Source organism: Thermobia domestica, chromosome 18 (genome assembly GCF_964235325.1).
Source record: "Thermobia domestica chromosome 18, izTheDome1.hap1.1, whole genome shotgun sequence".
NCBI classification, from domain to species: Eukaryota; Metazoa; Arthropoda; class Insecta; order Zygentoma; family Lepismatidae; genus Thermobia; species Thermobia domestica.
In genome coordinates this window covers 52103221-52125326 of record NC_137471.1, presented here as the reverse complement: position 1 = coordinate 52125326, position 22106 = coordinate 52103221, and the positions used below count along the sequence as shown (strand labels likewise).

Genomic DNA, 22106 nt, shown 5'->3' with positions numbered 1-22106 from the left:
CCAATGTTGTCCTTACAAGCACCCGTTCCTGTTTACCTTTCTTATTTATTTTGTGATGGATTTCATAGTTCCAGAATAAACAACTATCACTCACATCTTCCACAACATACAGTCTATTTTGAACCAGTTAAAAGACCCTTAACTATCACGGTTCTTCCAAAAAATTCAGGATCCAATCATACAGAAATCAGACCTCGTCCATAATGCATACAGACAACTTACAACATTGGGCTGCTTCGCTTCACTAATTCCCCTCGCTACTCGCTCCGTTCCGTTCAATCAATAGCACAGAAATTATCGCAAATTTTGCAATCGAACCTTTTTAAATCTTTTAGTAGTAAAAATCAGCTCTGGAGCGGCTTTCTCTATCACTTCATGCCGATAATATCGGACGGGCAGTAACTGAGGATTGCTTTCTTAGGCTGACGCCATTACAGTACGACAACAATGTGACGTAACAGTCTGAAGATTGAAGATGAGCTAATTATCATAGAGTTCAAAGGAAAGCGACCAATTATAAATAATTCTGTAAATCTGTGCTGCTGACGTCACACAAGACAAGATTGAAGATGATGCACCAAAACCGAGTGAATCTTGACGATTTTCTATCAAAATGGCTGAAAATCTAAAGAATTTTATGAAGAATAATTTTAAAATAAAATTTTTAAGAAAATTTTGGGGATCATTTCAGAATGATCGGAGATAGGAAAAGCGTTCTACAGATAAAAATAAAAGAAATAAGCAGAATATTATTAAAGAAATATAGGAAATTAAGATAGAAATAAACAAAACATAGACATTAAATACGAAATAAAAATCCTAAACCTATTTTAATGCACGTCCTAACTCAATCCTACCTTTTAATATTACGAGAAAATGAAATGACAACATTACATCCTTACATATCATATATTATATATTATTTTACATTATTATACAGGGCGTTCGAAAATTTTCAACATGATAACTCCATGTTGGGAGGTATCAAATGATTTATATTAAAACACCCTTGTAACTTTTAAATTAATTCATAAATACACATAAATTTTATTTGTGTAAATATCAATAGGGTTAATTATTTGACATACTCTGAAAAACCACCAAATCAACAGTGTTGTCAACCAAACGTAAAGTTGTATTATTTCAAACGGTACTGTCAGATTACATATGCTTCAAATTTATATATTAAACAAAAAGTTACAATATCAAATTAATTCTTCAGAGTTACAAACTAAGGACGTTGAGGTATCTTGAAGGCCTCTACAACAGTAAATACGGCACTGATATATATATATATATATATATATATATATATATTATATATATATATGTGTGTGTGTGTGTGTGTGTGTAAGGGAATGCGTATCCAAAATACATTAGTGTCGCATTCTACGATTATGATATTTTGTATTTTGAATACATAGAAACAAAGGATTGAAACTTTCACTTTTCCAGAAGTCCTTATTCCGAAAAAAATTTTTTTTTGGTAAGTAGTAGTTTTCAGCATATACTGTATAAATCATAATGTCATTTAACACAATTTGATATTTCAAACCGCTTCCGAGATACGAGAAACAATGCTAAAGGTTGCACTACCGCTTAAAATTGTATAACCGAGAAATTATAAAAGCAATGGAAAGTATCAATAACTTTAACCCTTAACGAGTTTTCGTAACCATTTGGTTACATATGTTTTGATCTTGCCTATTGCGTTTGAAGACTATTATTTTTAGTTATTGTTCCTTGTGGTTATTTGTGTACATGTTTTCCGCTATTGCTTCCTGGTGACAACTCTGGTAAATTTTACGCGGAAGGTAGTCTGTGGATATATTGTTTTGCAAGCAGTGCCGGAAACAGACAGAAAATATAGTGAACCGTTAAGGGTTAAAAACTCCACAAATACATTATTTTAAGCAGTGTAGCATCTCTACTCATTTTTCCGTATCTCCGGAACGGTTTGAGATGCAAACTACTGTAACGGCATTATAATCTTAACATCTCTGAAAAATTATCTAGATGGTCGGATGTGATACTTATCCAAGCCTTTCTTGAAATAAAGCCTTTTTTTTAAAAAAAAAAAATCAAATTTCCACCCCCATGCAATTTCGTTCCTATTTATTTTAAATACGTTATACCATTATCATGTTAGTATTTGACACTAAGGTATATTGCATGAGCATTGTCCATCTAAAATGCGTTATAACTGTTGTAGAGGCCTCCAAAGTTGGATATTTGTGATACCGTTTCGTTAATTGTTCAAGTTTAGCATACCTTTCAAGCATCGAAGCTATTACAACGAAGAGCCATAAATCTTGCAATATTATGGTACATAACATACCTGCATTTATTACAGTATAATGAAAGCAGGTATTAACATTCACATATATATCTCCTCGTATTGAACTGTCTGGAGCCACCTTCCTGCTGGTTTCTCGATTCGACCTTGTCGATATCTTTAGAGGCAAAGAAGTTAGCCGCTACTATTTTCACCTTCTGCTGATTGGTGAAGTGTTGTGATTTCAGGTGATGCGCCATGGGCCGAAACAAGCAGTAATATGAAGTGGCAAGGTCAGGACTATATGTTGTGTGTGACATCAGTTCAATGTTATCAAGTTCCTAAACATTTTGTTGCATTTTTCGACCCGAGTGTGGTTTTGCGTTATCATGTTGCAACAGGACGCTCTTTCGTTTCAACGATGCAGGATATGTTTGACATAGTACAGCATAAATTCGCCTCAACTATTTGGAACAAAGGTTGACATTAATGATATGCCTGCTAGGAACAATCTTGAATTGAATTATCCTCTCGGAACTCCACTACAAATAGAGCCTGATTTTATGCTCGGAATGGCCCTGTTTGACAACGTTTCTGGAAGTTGAACTTTACTTAACCATTATTTCACATTTGAATTTCGGAAAAAAAAAACACGCACTTTTCTCGTATATAACACTCTGTTTCAGAAAATGCACATCACATGGATCTTGCATGAGTTGTTGGCACACATACATTCTCCTCTAGACCTGAGCTAGGGTCAAGTCACGTGGCACAAGGTGATAGCTCCAGATGGTTTTCTTGAGTTCATGAAGGACGTCACTGCTACTAAAACCTGAGTGAAAATGTTGACGGAGTGACCACCTCCGTGTTTAATAGTTCATCAGTCAACTTGACTTGTACAGTAACGAAAGAAATCATTCTTCAGCTGACAAAATTCTTTACTTAATAACGCAGCAATAAATTAACCTATTACAGTACCATTTTGGCAAGTTATCAAATTATAACTATCCTATGAATAACAACAAAAAGATTCAAATTAATTCATTTGTTCCCGAGTTATTGGCAAATGAAAATTTGTTAACTGTCAAATACTTTCTTTTCCGTGTGTACTTATAGTCAATCATAGCGTACACTCACCTCCTGTTTGAATTGTGGAAATATTGCAAGATTTATGACTTACCCTTCTATTATTAGCGTATGAGAAACATATATCTACATATGTTCACTCAGTTAAAAACATTATACCAGGTGTGTTAGTTGAAATTTGCCGTTTTTTTTTTTTTTTTTTTTTTTGGAGAAAGAAAACACTTAATAATCAGGGAATCTCACAATTTCTTTATTCAAAATAATTACCATTGGGTTCTACACACTTTGCCCATCTTTTAGGCAAATCATGAATACCATCCCAAAAAAAACTTTTTCCCTTTCGAGCCAAACCATTCTACGAGCCATTTTTCGACGTCTTCAAAATTAGCGAAGCGCTGCTCTGCAAGTGTGTGCCCATCGAGGCGAAAAGGTGATAGTCCGACGGGGCGAGGTCTGGAGAGTACAGCGGGTGCGGTAATATTTCCCAATTAAGTGTTTTTAATGTGTCCTGCACCAGTTTAGCGGTATAAGACGGCGCGTTGTCATGTTGCATGATAACCTTGCCATGTCTTCGGGCCCATTCCGGCCGTTTTTCGATCAACGCAGGATTCAAATTAATAATTTGTTGTCTGTAGCGATCCGTACTCACTGTTTCACCAAGTCTTAATAACTCGTAGTACACCGCACAACACTGGTCCCACCAAACACAGAGCATTGTCTTACGGCGAAAGCGATTTGGCCTTGCCGTCGATGGGCCGGCTTCACCAGGTGTAAGCCATGATTTTTTCCGCTTCGGGTTCTCAAAATAAATCCATTTTTCCTCCCCCGTGACAATTCGATGCAAAAATGATTTCCTTTCGAACCGTTGAAGCAGGATTCACACACGGGTTTTCGCTTTTCCATTTGTCTATCCGTCAGTTGGTGTGGCACCCATTTTCCACACTTCTGGATCTTTCCCATGGCTTTCAAACGTTGGAAAATTACTCCTCGAGTCACATTTAGTGTTTGTGCTAATGTTGCTTGCGATTAGCTTGGGTCTTCATCTAATAACGCCTGCAATTCCTCGTCTTTGAACTTTTTCGCTGTACTGGGATGTTCCTTGTCTGTCAAATCGAAATCTCCACTTTTAAATTGACAAAACCATGTCTCGCATGTTCTAATCACTGGAGCATGTTCACCGTAGGTTTCTACCAGCAACCGATGAGCTTCAGCTGCTTTTTTCTTTTGATGAAATAAGAACAGCAATGCATGCCGCAAATGCGATTTACTTGGAACGAAACTCGCCATATTCACTGAGGTAAACAACTCTGACGCTATTGTGTTGGCCAAATGTGACTTGTGTATTTTTGAAGGTTAATGTTTACAGAAACAAATGACGTACATGCCGCATCATAGAAATGTATACATATTGCTAGAGACATCTAACGGTAAAACCGGCAAATTTCAACTAACACACCTGGTATAACATTTGACCAAAATTTGACCACAATGAGTGCATTCTCCGAGACCTGGTGTAGATAATCTTCCGTGGAGGATATTGGACGCAGTCGACACTAAAGTATATGCTTAACATTCTGGTTTCTCTACAATTGCTCTTGGTATCATCCTCTTGAGAGTAGCTCTATCTTGCTAAATTAAACCTAATCCGCCCTCTCAAGATCTTAACATATTCAAGAACTCCCACATTAGCCATCCCTTGATATGTCCAGGTGTTAAAGCTTCATGTATCCTTTTCCAGCCAGAGAGAAGAAGAATTTTTGCTTTCCACAATTGTAAGCTGGCTTTTCCCTCAGTGACTGTAAGTTCGTTTGATGTTTTTAGGAAACTCTACCAAGGCCATAGGGGCGTAATCCTATAGCTTAACATGGAATTCGAACCGCGATAATACGTTCGGTGCTCTTTCACGAGTACTCTATGCACTAAAGGCGCGCGCTATAGCTGCTAGACCAGCGGGTAGGTCGTTTGTGAAACTATAGAGTCTTTAGTTTATAGCACTGAGCAATAAACACCATAATCTGACATAGTGCCATTTGAAAAAAAAATCAACTTCATGGTGGGCTATCAACACTATTAATCTAGTGGTATTTCAGGGTATGATCCTATTGTTATTTACAGCACATGGAAATTTCAGCTATTTTGTCTATTAATTTAAAAATTACAAGAGCGTTTCATGGAAAATAGTCCAACCTGTATATAGTTAGTCTACTCATCAGGAAAAAGGATATACCGAGCTAAGGAATAATGATGAAAAACTTACTCAACATAGGATGTATGTAATATGTGCATTGTACGTCTTATACTGCGCCGAGGCATAAAATACATTAAACTTCAAACCAACCGTGCAAAATAAATAAATAAAACCCTGTATTACTTTTATCGTAAATGTCTCCCTTTATATATATATATTCGAAATTTTTGAAAGTTTCAGTAGGAGGATAGATTTCAGGAAAATTGATTGTAGGGACCGTATGCACACACTCACGTCACACTAATCTTCGTCTACCACTTCACTGTGACTCTCTTTCCGGCCTTCGCTGCTATCACTAGATAGTAGGCCTATATCTGGTGTCTCTGGTGTTTCACGGAACTAATTAACTGTTTGTCTTTGCATGCTCAACATATTCTGCAACTTTGGACTTCTACGATATCTCCTTCTTGGTGTTCGACTTTAATGGCGAGCAATGCATATTGTAAATGTTTGGAATTAACCATATGAAATTGGATGGTTCGTCACTACAAATATACTCTTTTTAGTGAATTTTATTCTATCTATTTTAGAATGATTATAGTCTATCATGTCGTTATATCTATCTGTATGTTATGCTCTGTATATTTTTATATGATACCAATACATTTTTCTTTCCAACTAAAATTCCAATATATCCTGACCGGACTTATGCAATTTCGGTACTGAAAATGAGTTTAAATTAGAAGCGGGTTCAATGTCTTATCTATCAGTCTCATTTTTACAGTTATCAAACTGAGTTGTCTAAGCAAAAGAAGAGATTTACATTCTCTTCTTGTTAATTCAAAAGATCCAATATGTTTCAATCAAAAATTTTCTTGTACACTTAATATCTGGAGAACTACATATGGTATAGCCAATCTCAAACTATCAGTTAACTCAGTATGATGTGCTTATGCGATAGGAAATACGAAAACTCAATTTAGGGGCCGTTCAAAAATTTTTTGGCCCCTGATCCAAAACTAATTATTGACCAAGATCGCATCTTTTGATCCATTTTTGGATCATCTTCCTAAAATTCTTGTTTTAAGAATCATATTAACAAGTAAAATTAATATTAGTTCAGAAGTGTTAAAATAAATATTTTCTATGTACCAAAGTATAGTTCTAGCAACTAAAATATATTCTATTCGTACGCACATACCTAGGTTGAGAAGGTTATGTATGTCGTACGCATTCACCCCACTTTGAAAGTGCTCAAACTACATTACAAAGCGAATAATACAACTGATCTTTTTCGGATGAAAGAGCAAAATTTATTAAAAATTTATATTAAAAAATCCTAACTATTACGTATGGTTATTTTCAGTGTGCGAATTAGATAATCTATATTGGGGGGGGGATAAAATTAGGCTAAAGGACATAGTCTGAAGGTTCAAATTTCAAAATAAGACAATAAATGCCTTACCCCCATATATATATATATATATATATATATATATATATATATATATATATATATATATAATATGTGTGTGTGTGACCTGTAATAAATGAGAGATTTATTAATTTAATAAATCTACCGACAATAACTATGCACATATATATTGTCTGACATACACACACCCCACTAAACCTTTCTGAACGTGTTTTAATGTTGTACTCACTCTTGTCCCCTTAGCTCTCTAAGGTTTATTTAGTTAATAATTTGGCTCGAGCGATAGCCATGGTCACAAGCATATGTTAATTTTTCCACTCATATTGAAAGCTTCCACTTTGCATTAATACATACAGGTTGCGAAAAGAAACCTACTTCAGTCTTGTGAAACCACTAAAATTATAAGTTAAACCGGACATTTTTTTTTTTTTTTAAAGAAAATCTAGATATTAGCCTATCAAATAAGAAATGGATTGTTGCTGGTCCCGATTTCTCACATCAAGGTCAAATCGAAGGCCAAATATTTAAAATATCTCAATTCAAATTTCGAGCTTGTGCTTCTACTTCCCGCTAAAGCTGTGCTCATCACAACTTTTTTTCTCCAAATATCGATTCCGTGATGGGCACGGAGAGTCAACACTTAAAAATTACTTTACTGTTAAGTTGAAGATGAGTTGATTCACTATGGGCTACGTTATTCAAATAAAGTAAAACATTACACTGAAGTTCTTCAGACAACATTAATTGCGTGGACAGCAAACTGTACAGCGAAAAGATGGAAAAATGAAGGGTTAACTTTAAGAAAACCCGCTCCAGTTGAAATGCTTATACAGACACGGACAATGACACGGAGAACCAGTCGTATTAACAAATGCTGAAAGAAATCTTGAATTATTCGCTTATTCACCTAAAAATCACCTTCATTAACATGTCTGCTCACTAGGAGCGTATCCCCCAGCGTGTACGTTAACATATACTTACGAGAGAATACCTATATCTCAGATTTTGAGTACAGTTTCAAAAGTTCATTTCCGTAAACTGTAAAAGCAGTGATTACTATGCTAATTATCACAGATTAAATGCAACTTTTGAGTTGCATACACACAACCTACTAGGGAATGAAGACCATGTGCTAACAAAGAGTACACTGGAAAATGAAATAACATGTTATAACAAAAATTAAAATAAGATGATAATCGATACAAATATAGAGGATGAATAAGACATATCCGAACTTCGCCAAGTATGGTAGAAGAAGCTATTTGTTTACTTCATCTTGGCCAACCGCTAAGAACATTTATAAATCTATATGTGGCTTTGTTATACGCAATTAGTACATTCAAATTCACAAACGATGACGAACTGAAGGCTACGAAGGTACAGTTGCAAGTAACAACCGTAGTCATAATAATATAGTTCTACTAAATAACGTTGAAAATAGTGGGTAATTAGGTGGTAAGTAGAAATGACCAAAACTGAACAGTTTACATCGATCATTTCGAAATACAGCTAGAAGATTAAATTTACAAGAAATAACAAAAATCAGTGAAATTTGGAGTTACACTAAGCATAGTTTGAGGGGGAAAGCGAGCATCCCCGGTGGGGATACTTCAGCAGACTTCTTTGGGGGGGAACAAAATGTGATTGAGGGGGAAAATCCCCCTCATCCCCCCCGGTAATTCGCACCCTGGTTATTTTTATATTTTAATTCAGTGTGCAGCTTTTTGATAATGCTGTATTGTAGTTTCGTTTTCGTCTTTTGTGTATTTTTTAAATTTTTCTTCTTTCCGTTTTTTATTTTTATTTTATTTTCATTTTTTCTAGTATCTACTTTGTAAAGTTCATATTGTCATTAATTACAGAAGTTAAGTAGGTGTGTAATGGGCTTTTGTGTCTGTGCGTCTCGTACTTTCAAGTGAATAAATAAACAAATAAATATATGGTAGATGAGAGTTCTGCTTTGCCTAACTTAGCAAGGAATTTGAATTTGTATCATACTACTATCTCTGCTACTACTATTACTATATTATTATTATTATTATTATTATTATTATTATTATTATTATTATTATTATTATTATTATTATTAGTAGTAGTAGTAGTAGTAGTAGTAGTAGTAGTAGTAGTAGTAGTAGTAGTAGTAGTAGTAGTAGTAATAGTAATGATAACGAAGGTGAAATTAAACTTGCTTAAATTAATTCCAAATTGTTCTGTGATTTTTGCAAATATGCTTAAGAATTCAAAGCTTTATTTTACGTTCTGCAATGAAACGCGTACAAGAAAACAAATTCAACATTTTTTCCAAGTAATATTTTCATTGCAACAAATTAAATTATTTTGACTTTGCAGATATAAACCTACTTTTTGTAATCTTTCCTGAAGCGTTAAGTCACTTCCCTTTTTCGAGAATATGGTGTTTCCTGTTTTTCACAGCGTTAACGTGCATTGGTTTTGTCAGTCAGGTAAGAAAGATATATAGTACGATAAGATATGTAGTACGATTTTGATGGGGATTGTTAAATGCAAACTAGTATAATAAAATAAAGATTCCTGCATAGTCTAAGGCAGATGTCATCAACCTATCAGACTATGTGGACCACGTTTAATAATTTGAGTGACTCTTCTGGGCCACTAAATTACATAGTGATATTTAGAAGTGTTGCCATGTATTTTTGTTTAAGGAGGTTTTCAATTTAGGTACTTAATTTTTCAAGATGCCCTGGACACCTCTGGTTCACGGGACCCATGCATGGAAACAGGCCGGTAGCCACATCAAAAATGTACGGGGGGGGGGCGGCTGAAGTTAGGGGGGCCGATCCAACCATATTATAGTTCATCACCATATTATAGTTCATTTGCAAGCCTAACGTGGAAATTTTAGGGGAGGCCGCAAAAAATTAGGGAGGGTGGCCCCCTAGACTCCCCTGGATACGGGCCTGCATCGAAAAGCTCTTATCTAAAGGATAGTATGCTCCAACTTTGGTGTACATAGTCTCGAGTTTCATTTGCGGTAACATCAAATCATTTCTGCGATTATAAGTCAAGATGTATTTAATAGAAAATATAGTACTTTAGGTGACAAATAAAGGAAACATGTCTTTACTCTGACCATGCATCAGTTACTTGAATTTGCATAATTTATCGGTTCAGAGCACTTCGTGAACTGTACTTCCACATTTGTAATCTTATCTATATCAGAGCCAGATCTGTTTTGTTCGTATATTGCAGGTTTTTCATACCTTGAACCATTTACCTCATATAGACAGATAAAACTGGAACCTAATCAGGAGTCTAAGTTAGGGCTTACTGAAGAGACAGATTCTTACTATTCAGCTCAAAAACCAAAAACTACATACTTATTTTATGTATAATTTTCAATAACCAGACAATTTTCATATGTAACATAGAAATTGGCCAATTATGACAAATATTTTGAATACATGGACTCAATTGGATTTTACTGTTAGTAACCCTAAAGTCTTTTGGTCTGTAATTAAATCTAGAACAAAATCTCCGGGTATACCGGCAACAGTTCAAGATAAAAATACTGAAGCGAGTGATGATCAAAGACCCGATCTCTTCAATAACTACTTCTGCAAAACATTTACTTCCCTTCCCTCTACAACCCATCTTCCTCCTCTTCGCCCCATCTATTCTGACACCTTATCCAATCTCTCTACCACCCCGGGCGAAGTTCTGGCTCTCTTGCTATTGTTATCTCCACATAGATCACTTGGACCTGATAAAATTAGTCATCTCTTTCTCAACAAAACTGCTTCAGTTATTACGGTTTCTCTATCTATCTTATTCAATAGATGCTTCAAAGAAGAGTATTATCCCATCAGTTGGAAACTAGCTCACGTGACCCCAACATATAAATCAGGACTTAAAGATCATATATCCTCCTATAGGCCAATATCTCTTCTTTCTGTAATATCAATTATCTGCGAAAAAAATAATCAAAGACAGGCTACTTAAATTCACCTCACCTTACATCCATAGTTCTCAGCACGGCTTTCTACCGAAAAGCTCAAGTCTCTCAAACTTAAGTACTCTTCTTTCCTGTGCAGTCAAATGTATGAATAACAATACTCAATTAGATGTTATCTACTTTGATCTTTCGAAGGCCTTTGATTCTGTCAGTCAGATTCATCTTCTTCATAAACTCTCCAATAGATTTAATGTACATGGCAAATTTCTCTCTCTAATCACAAGCTACTTGAAGAACAGAGAGTTGTTGTTTCAAGGGCGACTTCTAACCCCCAATCCGTGATCTCAGGGGTGCCACAGGGGAGTGTACTTGGGCTTGTGCTGTTTGTCCTGTATATGGATGATCTCTACACGCACTTATCAGCTCAACCTAGTGGCTTTCTGCTTTTCGCTGACGATTGTAAGTTATACAGAAAAATATCGTGTCTACATGACACAATTGCTCTACAGGAAGACATAAATTACCTTATAGGCTGGTGTGAAATGTGGCACTTGAAACTCAACAGTAAGAAATGTGACAGTATTACTATTACTTTGAAATAGTCTCCTGTTCCCTCCACATACCATATCAACGATTCCCCTATCACACATTCTTCTAGTCATAATGATCATAATGATCTTGGTGTCATCTTTGATTCAAAACTCACATTCTCTGACCACATCTTCTCAATACTAAAAAATTCAATGCGCATGTTGGGACATCTTTATCGATTCACCGAACTACGCACTGTTTCTTCATTAGCAACTTTTTATAAGACTTTAATAGCGCCCAAGATCGAATACTGCTTTCCCATATGGGCCATGGCAACACCTACACATCTCTCCAGACTCGATTCTGTTCTCAATTTCTTTATCGCTATAGTCCGTTTTCGTGTTCCTGCACTTCGAATATTATCTAAGAAGGAACTCTTGCGACATCTTAATATTCAGACTCCTGAAGTACGCAGAATTATCTCTGACCTGAAATATCTACATAAAATAGTTAATGGAAACTTAAGATCGGAAATATTACTTCAGGAACTATCCCTTTACGTGTCCCTTCCCGCATCACCCGGAATTCTATCTTGCCCGTCCTAGGTTGGCTATTATACAGAGGTCTCTTTTTTATAGAATACCAAACTGTTATAATCAAGTAACAACTGATGTGGACATTTTTTCGAGCTACCCAGTGTTTGAAAGAGCAATTAAACGAGTTTTGACGGAATAGTTTTACTCTTACACTCTTTTTTCTATGTTGTTGCTATTGTTGTCTTGTTTTTCCTTTCTTTTGTTAGCATGTCCCTGTGTAAAATGGCAAAGTTATGCTGTATCTGGGAATTTGTTCCATAAATAAATAAATAAATAAATAAATTGAATGGGAAACTAAAGCAAGTAATGGTATAGGGCAGGGTTTCTCAACCTGGGGGTCGCGAGAGGGTTTCATGGGTTTCGCGAAGATAAGCGGAAGAGATAAATATAATTAGAATCCAATACCGGAAAAGATTTTTAAATATTATTTTGAATTTTAAACTAATAGGCATATTTTTTTTATATACATACTGTTAAGCACAACAAAAAGTAGGTCTACTAGACCAGGACGCAAAATTTCCGGTGGCCAGCAGAAATTTAGAGTTGGCGACCAAGTGATCAGTAGGAATGGTTTTTGCCTAAACTATAGGGCTACACAGTTTCTGTTTCGCACAAAAATAATTGTCACTGAGTGAGAGGAAACACTGTGAAGTCTTCACAACGGAAATGGAAAGTGAAATCTTCACAATGTTGTAGTTCACCCCTCCTTTCCCACCCTCAATCGAAATGGTTTGTCTCCTGGCGCGTCAACGAGAGAGAGATAATTTCTTTCTTTGTCAAACCAAATGCCATGGGGGAGGAGAGATTTCTCATAACTTGTACGTGAGAGTTACTGACGACCATCATTTTTGAATTGGCGAGTGCATCTGACTTTGAAATTTTGCGCCCTGTAGTAGACATTTTCAACAGGTGCAGAGTTGTTTAAAAATATATTTAAATTAAAGAGGTACGTTATAAAGTATTGGGAACTGCATATTGAAATACCAAAAAAAGAAAAAGAAAAGAAAAGAAAAAGAAAAAAGAAAAAGAAAAAATGCAACAAAACCTGCATGTTAAAATTGAAAGCTAATGAGGTATCTGAGCATTGTGAGATTTCATAGTATCTCAAAGTGGTGGCCTCTCGAAAATTAAAACACACAACAACTTTTTTAACAACTGTCCAAATTAGAAATCACTGTATTTTTTTTTATCATATGACGCAAAATTAAGGGAGTTATGAAGTTTTAAAATTTTTAAACGGCCTCTATTTTGAAACCGTATGATGGATCGGACTCTATATTTGTAATATAAATGAACTCACCAAATTTGGGGTTCATCCATTCGCTTTTAGAGAAGTTACAAGAAATGGGTTCCACTATTATAGAAATAGATAGCTCTCGTGAGATGTACGCAATAGGTAGGCCTATATTAAAAAACCCACAGAAGCTTATTACAAACCATAAATTATAAGGGGATCGCTGACAAGAGAATGTGATTAAATGGGGATTGTGATACGAATTAGGTTGAGAACCACTGGTATAGGAGATGCCGTTAGTTTAGTATTTTTCATTTCTTCGCTTTTGCAATCAATGTGCCTAAGTGTTTAAATACGAGGGATGAAAAGAAAGTACCGGTTATACTGTTGCCTTGCCACGTATCACAAAGAAGTGACAATTCTGCTGTTTCCAATATGTTTTAAAAATGTGTAGCTGCATGAGACGCTCAGTATCGCCAAATGTAGGACGTGGAACTGGACGAATATGAGGCAATTAATAAGTGATGTGAAATGAGATCACTTAAAGTGATGTTTGCTAAAAATGAATCTCGTGCAAGATCGCTAAAGAATATCGTGTCGGTCTCTTACAAGTAAACCTTACGTTTGGGTGAATCGAGTTGCTGACTGAGACACATATTAGAAAGTAGTACTAAATGTGGTCAGTATTTCAGTGAAGTTGTAGGTGCGAAGCTCCAGGGGTTTAGGAGATCTAGCTACCAGTACATCACATGGAAGTACAGAATAGTCTTCATACAGTTGGAGGTAAAAGCCCTGTAAGACCTCTTGTAACGACAAAAGGTGAATAACAAATATATGGGTACATATTAGGACTAGGGGGAAGCCATGTAAGGGTATACCTGACGGCGGCCATCTTGAAATCCGCCATTTTGAATTAAGGTCAAGTTTTTATAATAGGAATAGGGTCATGCGATACATGATGTAAGGCGCAAATTTAATCAGAAGAACAATGGTGACGTTAATTTAGATTTACGCGCAATTGGTAAAAAGTTACAGGGAAATTAAATATTGTTGCAGCATATGTATTAGTCCTTTACCCTACCTTGTAAATTTTGTGTTAATGATAATAATTAAATAAAAAGCAGGTGGATAAATATTAGGTCTATGGTAAGAGTTGCCTTGATGGCGGCCATGTTCAAATCCGCCATTTTGAATCAGACAAACGTTTTAAACAAAACGCATAACACTGACACCTTATTAATAGCAAATTTTACCATAAATCCAACGTGTCACTGTTATGCGTTTTGTTTAAAACGTTTGTCTGATTCAAAATGGCGGGTTTGAACATGGCCGCCATCAAGGCAACTCTTACCATAGACCTAATATTTATCCACCTGATTTTTATTTAATTATTATCATTAACACAAAATTTATAAGGTGGGGTAAAGGACTAATACATATGCTGCAACAATATTTAATTTCCCTGTAACTTTTTACCAATTGCGCGTAAATCTAAATTAACGTCACCATTGTTCTTCTGATTAAATTTGCGCCTTACATCATGTATCGCATGACCCTATTCCTATTATAAAAACTTGACCTTAATTCAAAATGGCGGATTTCAAGGTGGCCGCCGTCAGGTATACCCTTACTATATGACATCCCCCTAGTCCTAATAGGTACCCATATATTTGTTATTCACCTTTTGTCGTTACAAGAGGTCTTACAGGGCTTTTACCTCCAACTGTATGAAGACTATTCTGTACTTCCATGTGATGTTCTGGTAGCTAGATCTCCTAAACCCCTGGAGCTTCGCACCTACAACTTCACTGAAATACTGACCACATTTAGTACTACTTTCTCATATGTGTCTCAGTCAGCAACTCGATTCACCTAAATGTAAGGTTTACTTGTTAGAAACCTGTGACAATGAAGCCTTGCATTACTAAAGTTTATTCAAGGAACGTTCAATACCTCATGTAAACAAATACACGTGGTGATTGTTTCATTTTATTGGTTAAAGAGCCTTGGAACATCCATGCGGCAGAAGAAAATAGTCCATTGTTAAGTAAGCTGTTTTTCAATGTCTTTGTTGCTTTTAAGGCTCATTATTAGAAATGCAGTTTCCTTACAGTTAAATAAAGAAACAACATTGTATCTAAGAACTAAATTGAATTAATGCAATAAAAGAGGATACGCATGCGTAGAAGGTGGCTTTGACCCATCTTACGCGCGAATCACAGTTTACAATATGGTCGCGTGCGGGAAGGATACAAGCATGTGCTTCTCGAAAGAAGCGCTGCGATAGCCAATCATCTGATGACTGGCGGACTAATACCATTCTGCAATGTTTACATCAGGATCAGAAGGTTCGTTGAATGAACTATAGATAGCCAGTCATGCAACAATGAAGTATTTTTTGCGAACATGCATCAATTGTTCATGACAACACCTGCTTTCATAATACAAGTTCTGTGAAGAGATTATTTGAATGCTGGTCTGGGAGATATCTTAACTGCTTGATGTGAGCCCCTGCAACTCTAATCGGTTCACCAAATTTAAGGAATTATTGAGAGAGCAACTTCACCACTTTAAAGACTTCATCCTATAAGTAGTAAGGAACTCTACCGTGGACATCTACATTAATGACAGTGCTACCGGTGTCTTCCAGAAGTGTAACAGAGGTTGATAAATATAACAGTGAAACGTATCGAAGGAATGTAGTGATATCCAGTTTCCGAAATTAAATGTTTATTAATTCATGTATTGAATATATGTTGTTAACTCCAACCCGCTATATATTGATGTCTACATTATATGCGACAATAAATTTGAGCTCATTCGTGGCTAAACGGTTAGCGTACGTGCCTTTGGCGTGAGGGGCCCAGGTTCGATTTCGGCGGCAACTCATGTGGTTCGGATTCCACGTTAATCAGTAAGTTCACGTCTCATATAGCCTCGCTGTTGAACGAGACGTTAAACTCAAAGTCACCTCACCTACCGGGACAATAAATTTATGTAGTTGGGCATTTTCAAACCATCAAACAAAACAACACGGAGTCTTTATATGTGCCTCTTTTTGCATAGTCTGATAAGTTCGGTAACCTATATTTTTGTCCACGATAGACTCATGGGCACAGTGTCGACTTGTCACACTATAATGCATCTTATTTATTACGAATTGTCTAAAATGTTAAGCGACTTAACTTTGATGACAGAAATCTGCGTTCGATTCTTGGTGGGGAGATCGTCATGCTGATCCTAGGTTAAATATCTAGGTCCATATCTAGGGTTGCCGTATGTCCATATTTTGTACGGACTGTTTGTATTTTTAGGCTCGTGTCCGTGTCCGTACCGTATAAAGCATTAAATAGGAAAATGTCCGTATTTGACAGTTTTGGAGCTGCCCAAAAATTTCTGAGTCGGGAATCGCTAAAATCTTGGGCGAAAAGAATTGAGTTTTCAGCATATAGCATATTTTAGTCACTATTAATAAGGTAGGTTACGTTTTTAAAAAAGTGTCTCATTTTTCCATTCCAGGGTTCTTTTGGTTAGATTTAACATAGCCTATGTACTTTAGACTAATTGCATGATTTATTATATTTGTGTTGATGAAAAAAATGAAACATGTTAGTTTCCAATAGTGTTTTAAGTATTACAGTAAACAATTGTGTGATAACCTATAAAGGTGACTTTTAGGCAAGAAATTTCAAAATGTTTTCTCTATGTTTGTGCACCGTACCTTGATGGGTCGTCATTTTAAGGCTTGTCCTTATTTTGGATCAAAAAATTATGGCAACTCTATACATATCTCACATGGTCTTAGTATGGTAAGCAATGTTATACTTCATACAAACAAAAATCAAAATTGAGTTATGTATTGTGATTTCTTACATCTCTTACATACATAAGAGATCGCTCTCACAACTTCACTTGATTGTTAATGGAATATGTTGCTTTTCTGTATTAAACAAGGTCGCCTGTTGCTTCGTTCAGAGGTCTTCATGGATCAGATAATACAAGTATAAGCATGACTTGGCAGAGAGCCGTATTTCAAAACGCAAGACTCAGTCTGAGCCCGATTCAATTCGTGTAATATTCAAAATAAGCCCGAAATTGCTCGAATTTAGGACAATCTAGTTTAACATTCCATTCTTCCCAAACTTACAAACTTTGGTGTACTTCAGAAAGTTCTTTGAAACATCCCAAAAAGACCGAAGAAATATCGCTGTGCGTGATTTCTTTTCTTTATTTCTAGCCGACCTAATTTTTCAATTATATTCGTTTTAACATCTCTTTTCGACACTATGACTATGTGAGACGTGGACTTACAGCTCAGCATAGGGTCCTACTACATAAGCTCTTATCTGGGGTTGAACTCGGATCTATTCGAAATCTTTGACAAGACGCAAGAGACAAGTCGAACCAAAAACCAAGAGTTATTTCTGATTATGCACAGAATTCTAGCTTCATTGTAATGTTAAATTATCAATATAGAATATCAAAATTCATCCTAAAGTTACTTTGTTGTTCTCATTACAGCTAATTCTCACAGAAATGATTTTCTCATCGTTACGGATTGAGTATGACTTCATTACTTCAAGGCTAAGAAATGCCATCGCATTATCTATTTTTTGTTTGTTGTCTTTCTTTGTATGTTTCCCGTTTGCCGTTTATGTAAGTAAAAGAATATCTAGTATTAATAGCAGTTTGCCTAGTAGAGACATATAGTTTTGAGTCTCCTTATTCGCAATGTAGTTATTAAATGTATGGAAATTGATATGCTTCCATATAGACGAAATGCAAAAGGCACAATACGGTAAGGAACAGCATAGAAACATGGAAGTTACACCACTGAGGCAGTAGAATGTCCTGTGTCTGCTTGCAAAATAGTCATGTTGTTCGCAGCCTGATGGTGCCGAAATTGAATCGGTTCTGGAAAGGATACGTTATAGCACTTTCTGATTCACATTTCAGTTGTTAAAACACTGGTAAACAGCAATACGAACAAAGATCTACTGTTTGATGTCTCACTGTGATTCCCATAGAGCGACCATATGTAGCGTGACACCCTGGACTGTGTATCACCGATTTATCCACATCCAAACTGGAGCACAGTGAAGCTGGCCCTACTAGTGTTGTGTGGAATCAAGACACTGGTGGCGTCGGAGTATGCACCGACAAAGTGTGGCCGTCCAGTTCCTTGTGTTCCAATCCTCTATCCACCACGCACTTCACGAAAAAACTACTCCTGAAAGTGGTCCTTAAAACGCATGTTCATGCCCTCGAAAGTCCGTCATATCGTGAAAGGTAAAATCAACTGTATAAAGTTGTACAGTACATATATTTTGGCTTTATATGGTTCAATTTTCACTTTATAAAACTCCAAATAGGTGAGAGTTAGTATGTCAGGAGCGTCCTTAGTCTTCTTTAAAGTGGCATGTAAGAGTGGTATTAGTTGTACCCTCGTCCTTTCATTTGCTGGACTGAAAGTACAGGGTATCCTCTATTCAGATCAGTTTTTATATTGTCAATATGTGTATCTATTGGTAGCTGTCGAATGACTACTTTAAGTAATGATTGCTTTAGTTTTGGCCATTTCCAATGCATATTGCAGTTTAAATTCTTTGAGTAATTCAATCAATGCCTGGTAGTCTTCTTGAGAGTTACAATTATACTTTATGTGATTTTTGTAAACTGCGCAGCAAGGAATATCCTTGCATACTGTGGCAGCACTATGCGTTAGTTTATATCCTTTTCCATCTGGGTAATCATGAATTATAAGTGATTTAGTATATCTGCGAATTTCAGGTGGTCACCTAACATTATTTAAAAGGTTGTTATCTTCCTTTGCGGAGTCTTCAGTGGAAGTATCCATTTGGTTCCCTTCCGTAGCATCCAATGTATCAGGTGTGGTTAGAGGAGCAAAACTACTAGTTTTAGACACACTAGGTGTAGGCACTTGTCTTGATTTAACTGTGCGTTTAGGTATCTTAAATGGTCGTCTTTCCCTTGGCTTAGTGGAATGAAGATGTTCCTGAAAAGAGCCAGAATCCTTGGTATTGGAGTTTGGGTTGATTGAAGAAAACAGCGGGGGATTAGCTTGAGGTCCACACTGCTGAAGTTCATATATATTAGATTAAAAAGTTGTCTCTGAATAGAAGCTTGTGTAGCCAAAACTCCTTTAGTGAGCAGATTTTCGTTGTCCCAATGCACTTGAGGAATTGGATCGAATTTGAAACATCTAAGACATGCCATCATAGTAGGATCTTGAGAAATTATTCCTATGATTTTATTTAAATGATCTTGATTAGTTTGCATTAAGGTCACTATCTGAGAGCACAGCTTCTGACTTTTGTCCATTGCATTCATTGAGAGCGCGAGAAGTACGTGTCCGTACGCTACGAAGTCCCATCGATGTATGATAATGATATATAATCTTAAATATCAAGTAGTTTAAAAGTACTGAGCCGTTTGCACGCGAGTGTTCCAAATCTCAGAGATATGTGTCGCAGCGGGTTAATGTCATTCAACAGCTGACAGTTAAAGCTAGTAGATGGGGAAAAGTGTTAGATGTAATAATCAGATGTAACGTATTGCGACGTGAAGATGACTAAGCTTTCCGAAAGATCGTGCTATATTTTACAGTCTTATTTTAATAAAGGCGCAAATACTACGCAGACCGTGAAGAAATTTATGGGCAAGATACGTTATTAAAAGCGACAGCAAAAAGAAGGTTCAGTCGCTTTCGTTCTGAACGTTATGAAGTCCAAAATGCTTCTCGCAGTTGGTGACAAACCACAGCAAAAATCGGTCAAGTTCAGCATGTAAGCAGTCATGACTTCACTAATGACTTAGGCTAGTTTTAGACGGAAGCATTTATCGTAGCATTTCTCGTAGCAAAAATCGTATCATCGATATCCTACCGTGTAAAGTAGCAAATGCTATAGCATTTCCCATGCCATGGCATATCCTATGGCATTTCTTGTCGATAGAACCTGCTCTATTTCGTAGCATTTTCCCCAGCATTTCTGCTCCGATTGCAGCGCCGTGGTGCGTTAAAAGGAAGCGATGTGTGGGAAATTGAATTGTAGTAAAGAAAAAAGTTAGAGTAGGGATACTTTTATTATGTTGATTAAAAAAATATGAGGAACATACTTGTTTGTACAAAGTTAAATCGTGCAGTTTCACTATACGGATACATACAGAAATTCATTTAAAAAAACTTTCTCGTTTCATTTATTGGTGTGCTCTTGCATTCTCCGGTGCAGGTTCACTTTAACAGGTGGTAACGTGTAGTTTTACTATATGGATCCATAGTATAAGTAGTAGTAGTAGTAGTAAGAGGAGGAGGAGGAGGAGTAAGTAGTAGTAGTATTAGTAAGAGGAGGAGGAGGAGGAGTAAGTAGTAGTAGTAAGCAGTAGTAGTATTAGTAGTAAGAATAATAGTAGTAGTAGGAGGAGGAGGAGGAGGAGAAGTAAGTAGTGGGAATGGGTTAGAAGCCCCGATGGGGATGGTTGGGTTCTGTTTTCGTTACAAAATGGGGAAGTTACAGACCTGCCAAAATTTTATGGCAGCTTATTGAAAATTACGTGCATTTCAGGTTCGAGTTTAATTTCTATATTTCCACATAAATACGCATCTCAGATGTAATTGCACACCATATTTTCATTACTTATACACTACTCTATTAAAACATTAGAAATTTCTTCTGTAAATTTTAAAATCTATTGATCTGTATAGTATAACTGCACCGTTAAAAGTCCTTTGTATCATAACCATATGCGAAAACGGGCTTTAGAAGAAATAGTGACTGAAATATCTGTTTTTAGTTTTGGAGCCATAATTGCGCTCTTCTCCAGTGATTTGTTTGCTACGTCACGACAAAATGCTTATCAAAATGCTACCATGTAAAAGCACAATATACTTTTCATGCCATAGAATATTATACGAGATTTTTGGCAGCACATCTGCTACGAGAAATGCTACGATAAATGCTTTCGTCTAAAACTGGCCTTACACATGCGTTACCTAACAACGTTAAACAATTTGGTGAAATCTGGCTACGAAAAGAAGCTCGACGTTTGGGTGCCACATAATATGACTCAAAAGCACGTACTCGATCGAATTTCCGTCTGAGAACTTCTATTGAAACGTAACGAACTCGAACCATTTCTGAAGTAGTTGACCACGAGTGATGAAAAGTGTATTGCCTACAACAGTAGTGTGGGAAAAAGATCGTGGTCGTGAAGTGAGGAGAAGCTCCACATTTTGTGACAAAGCCCACATTGTTTACTAGCTAATGCCACTGGGCGTAACGATAGACATGGACCAGTTGTCGAAAATTAGCGTGAGTGTACCTAACAATTCGAAAAAGAAAATGGCCAGAACTGTTGAAGAGAAATGTTGAATACCACACTAACAACGCCAGACCACATACATCTTTGAGGACTTATTAGAAATTAAAAGAACTTGGTTGGAAGGTTTAAATGCATCAACTGTATAGCTCGGACGTGCTACTGTCAGACTATCATTTGTTCCGGTCTCTTCATAACTTCCTCAATGGTGTTCAGTTAGTTTCAAAAGAGGGTTGTGATAATTACGTGTCATAATTTTTCGATCAAAATCAACAGAAATTTTGTAGCGACGAAATTATGGTGCTACCTAAAACATGACAAAAGGTCAGCAACTAAAATGGTGTATATATGGTTTCATAATACTGTTTTTAAATTACAATAAAGGTATTCTCAATTTTAACTTCCAAAGTTTCAGTACTTTTAGACAATCTGATAGATAGTTTGCATAACAATTTTTCCTTCACTAATAAAATTGTACTGATATTCCTATTTC

General features: G+C 36.2%; 1 protein-coding gene across 4 annotated transcripts in view; it reads left to right on the top strand.

Annotated features, from left to right (window-relative positions):
- Positions 1 to 22106, top strand: part of LOC145675752 (sodium-dependent proline transporter-like) — a 124638-nt gene that overhangs the window by 91289 nt on the left and 11243 nt on the right. For 3 of the 4 annotated variants that reach the window (XM_081746405.1, XM_081746402.1, XM_081746403.1), the window contains 2 exons: positions 9334 to 9446; positions 17798 to 17932. In XM_081746405.1, coding sequence (XP_081602531.1) covers positions 9334 to 9446; positions 17798 to 17932 — 248 coding nt within the window. The remainder of the gene's footprint in view (positions 1 to 9333; positions 9447 to 17797; positions 17933 to 22106) is intronic. The other variant, XM_081746404.1, reaches the window with a different exon arrangement.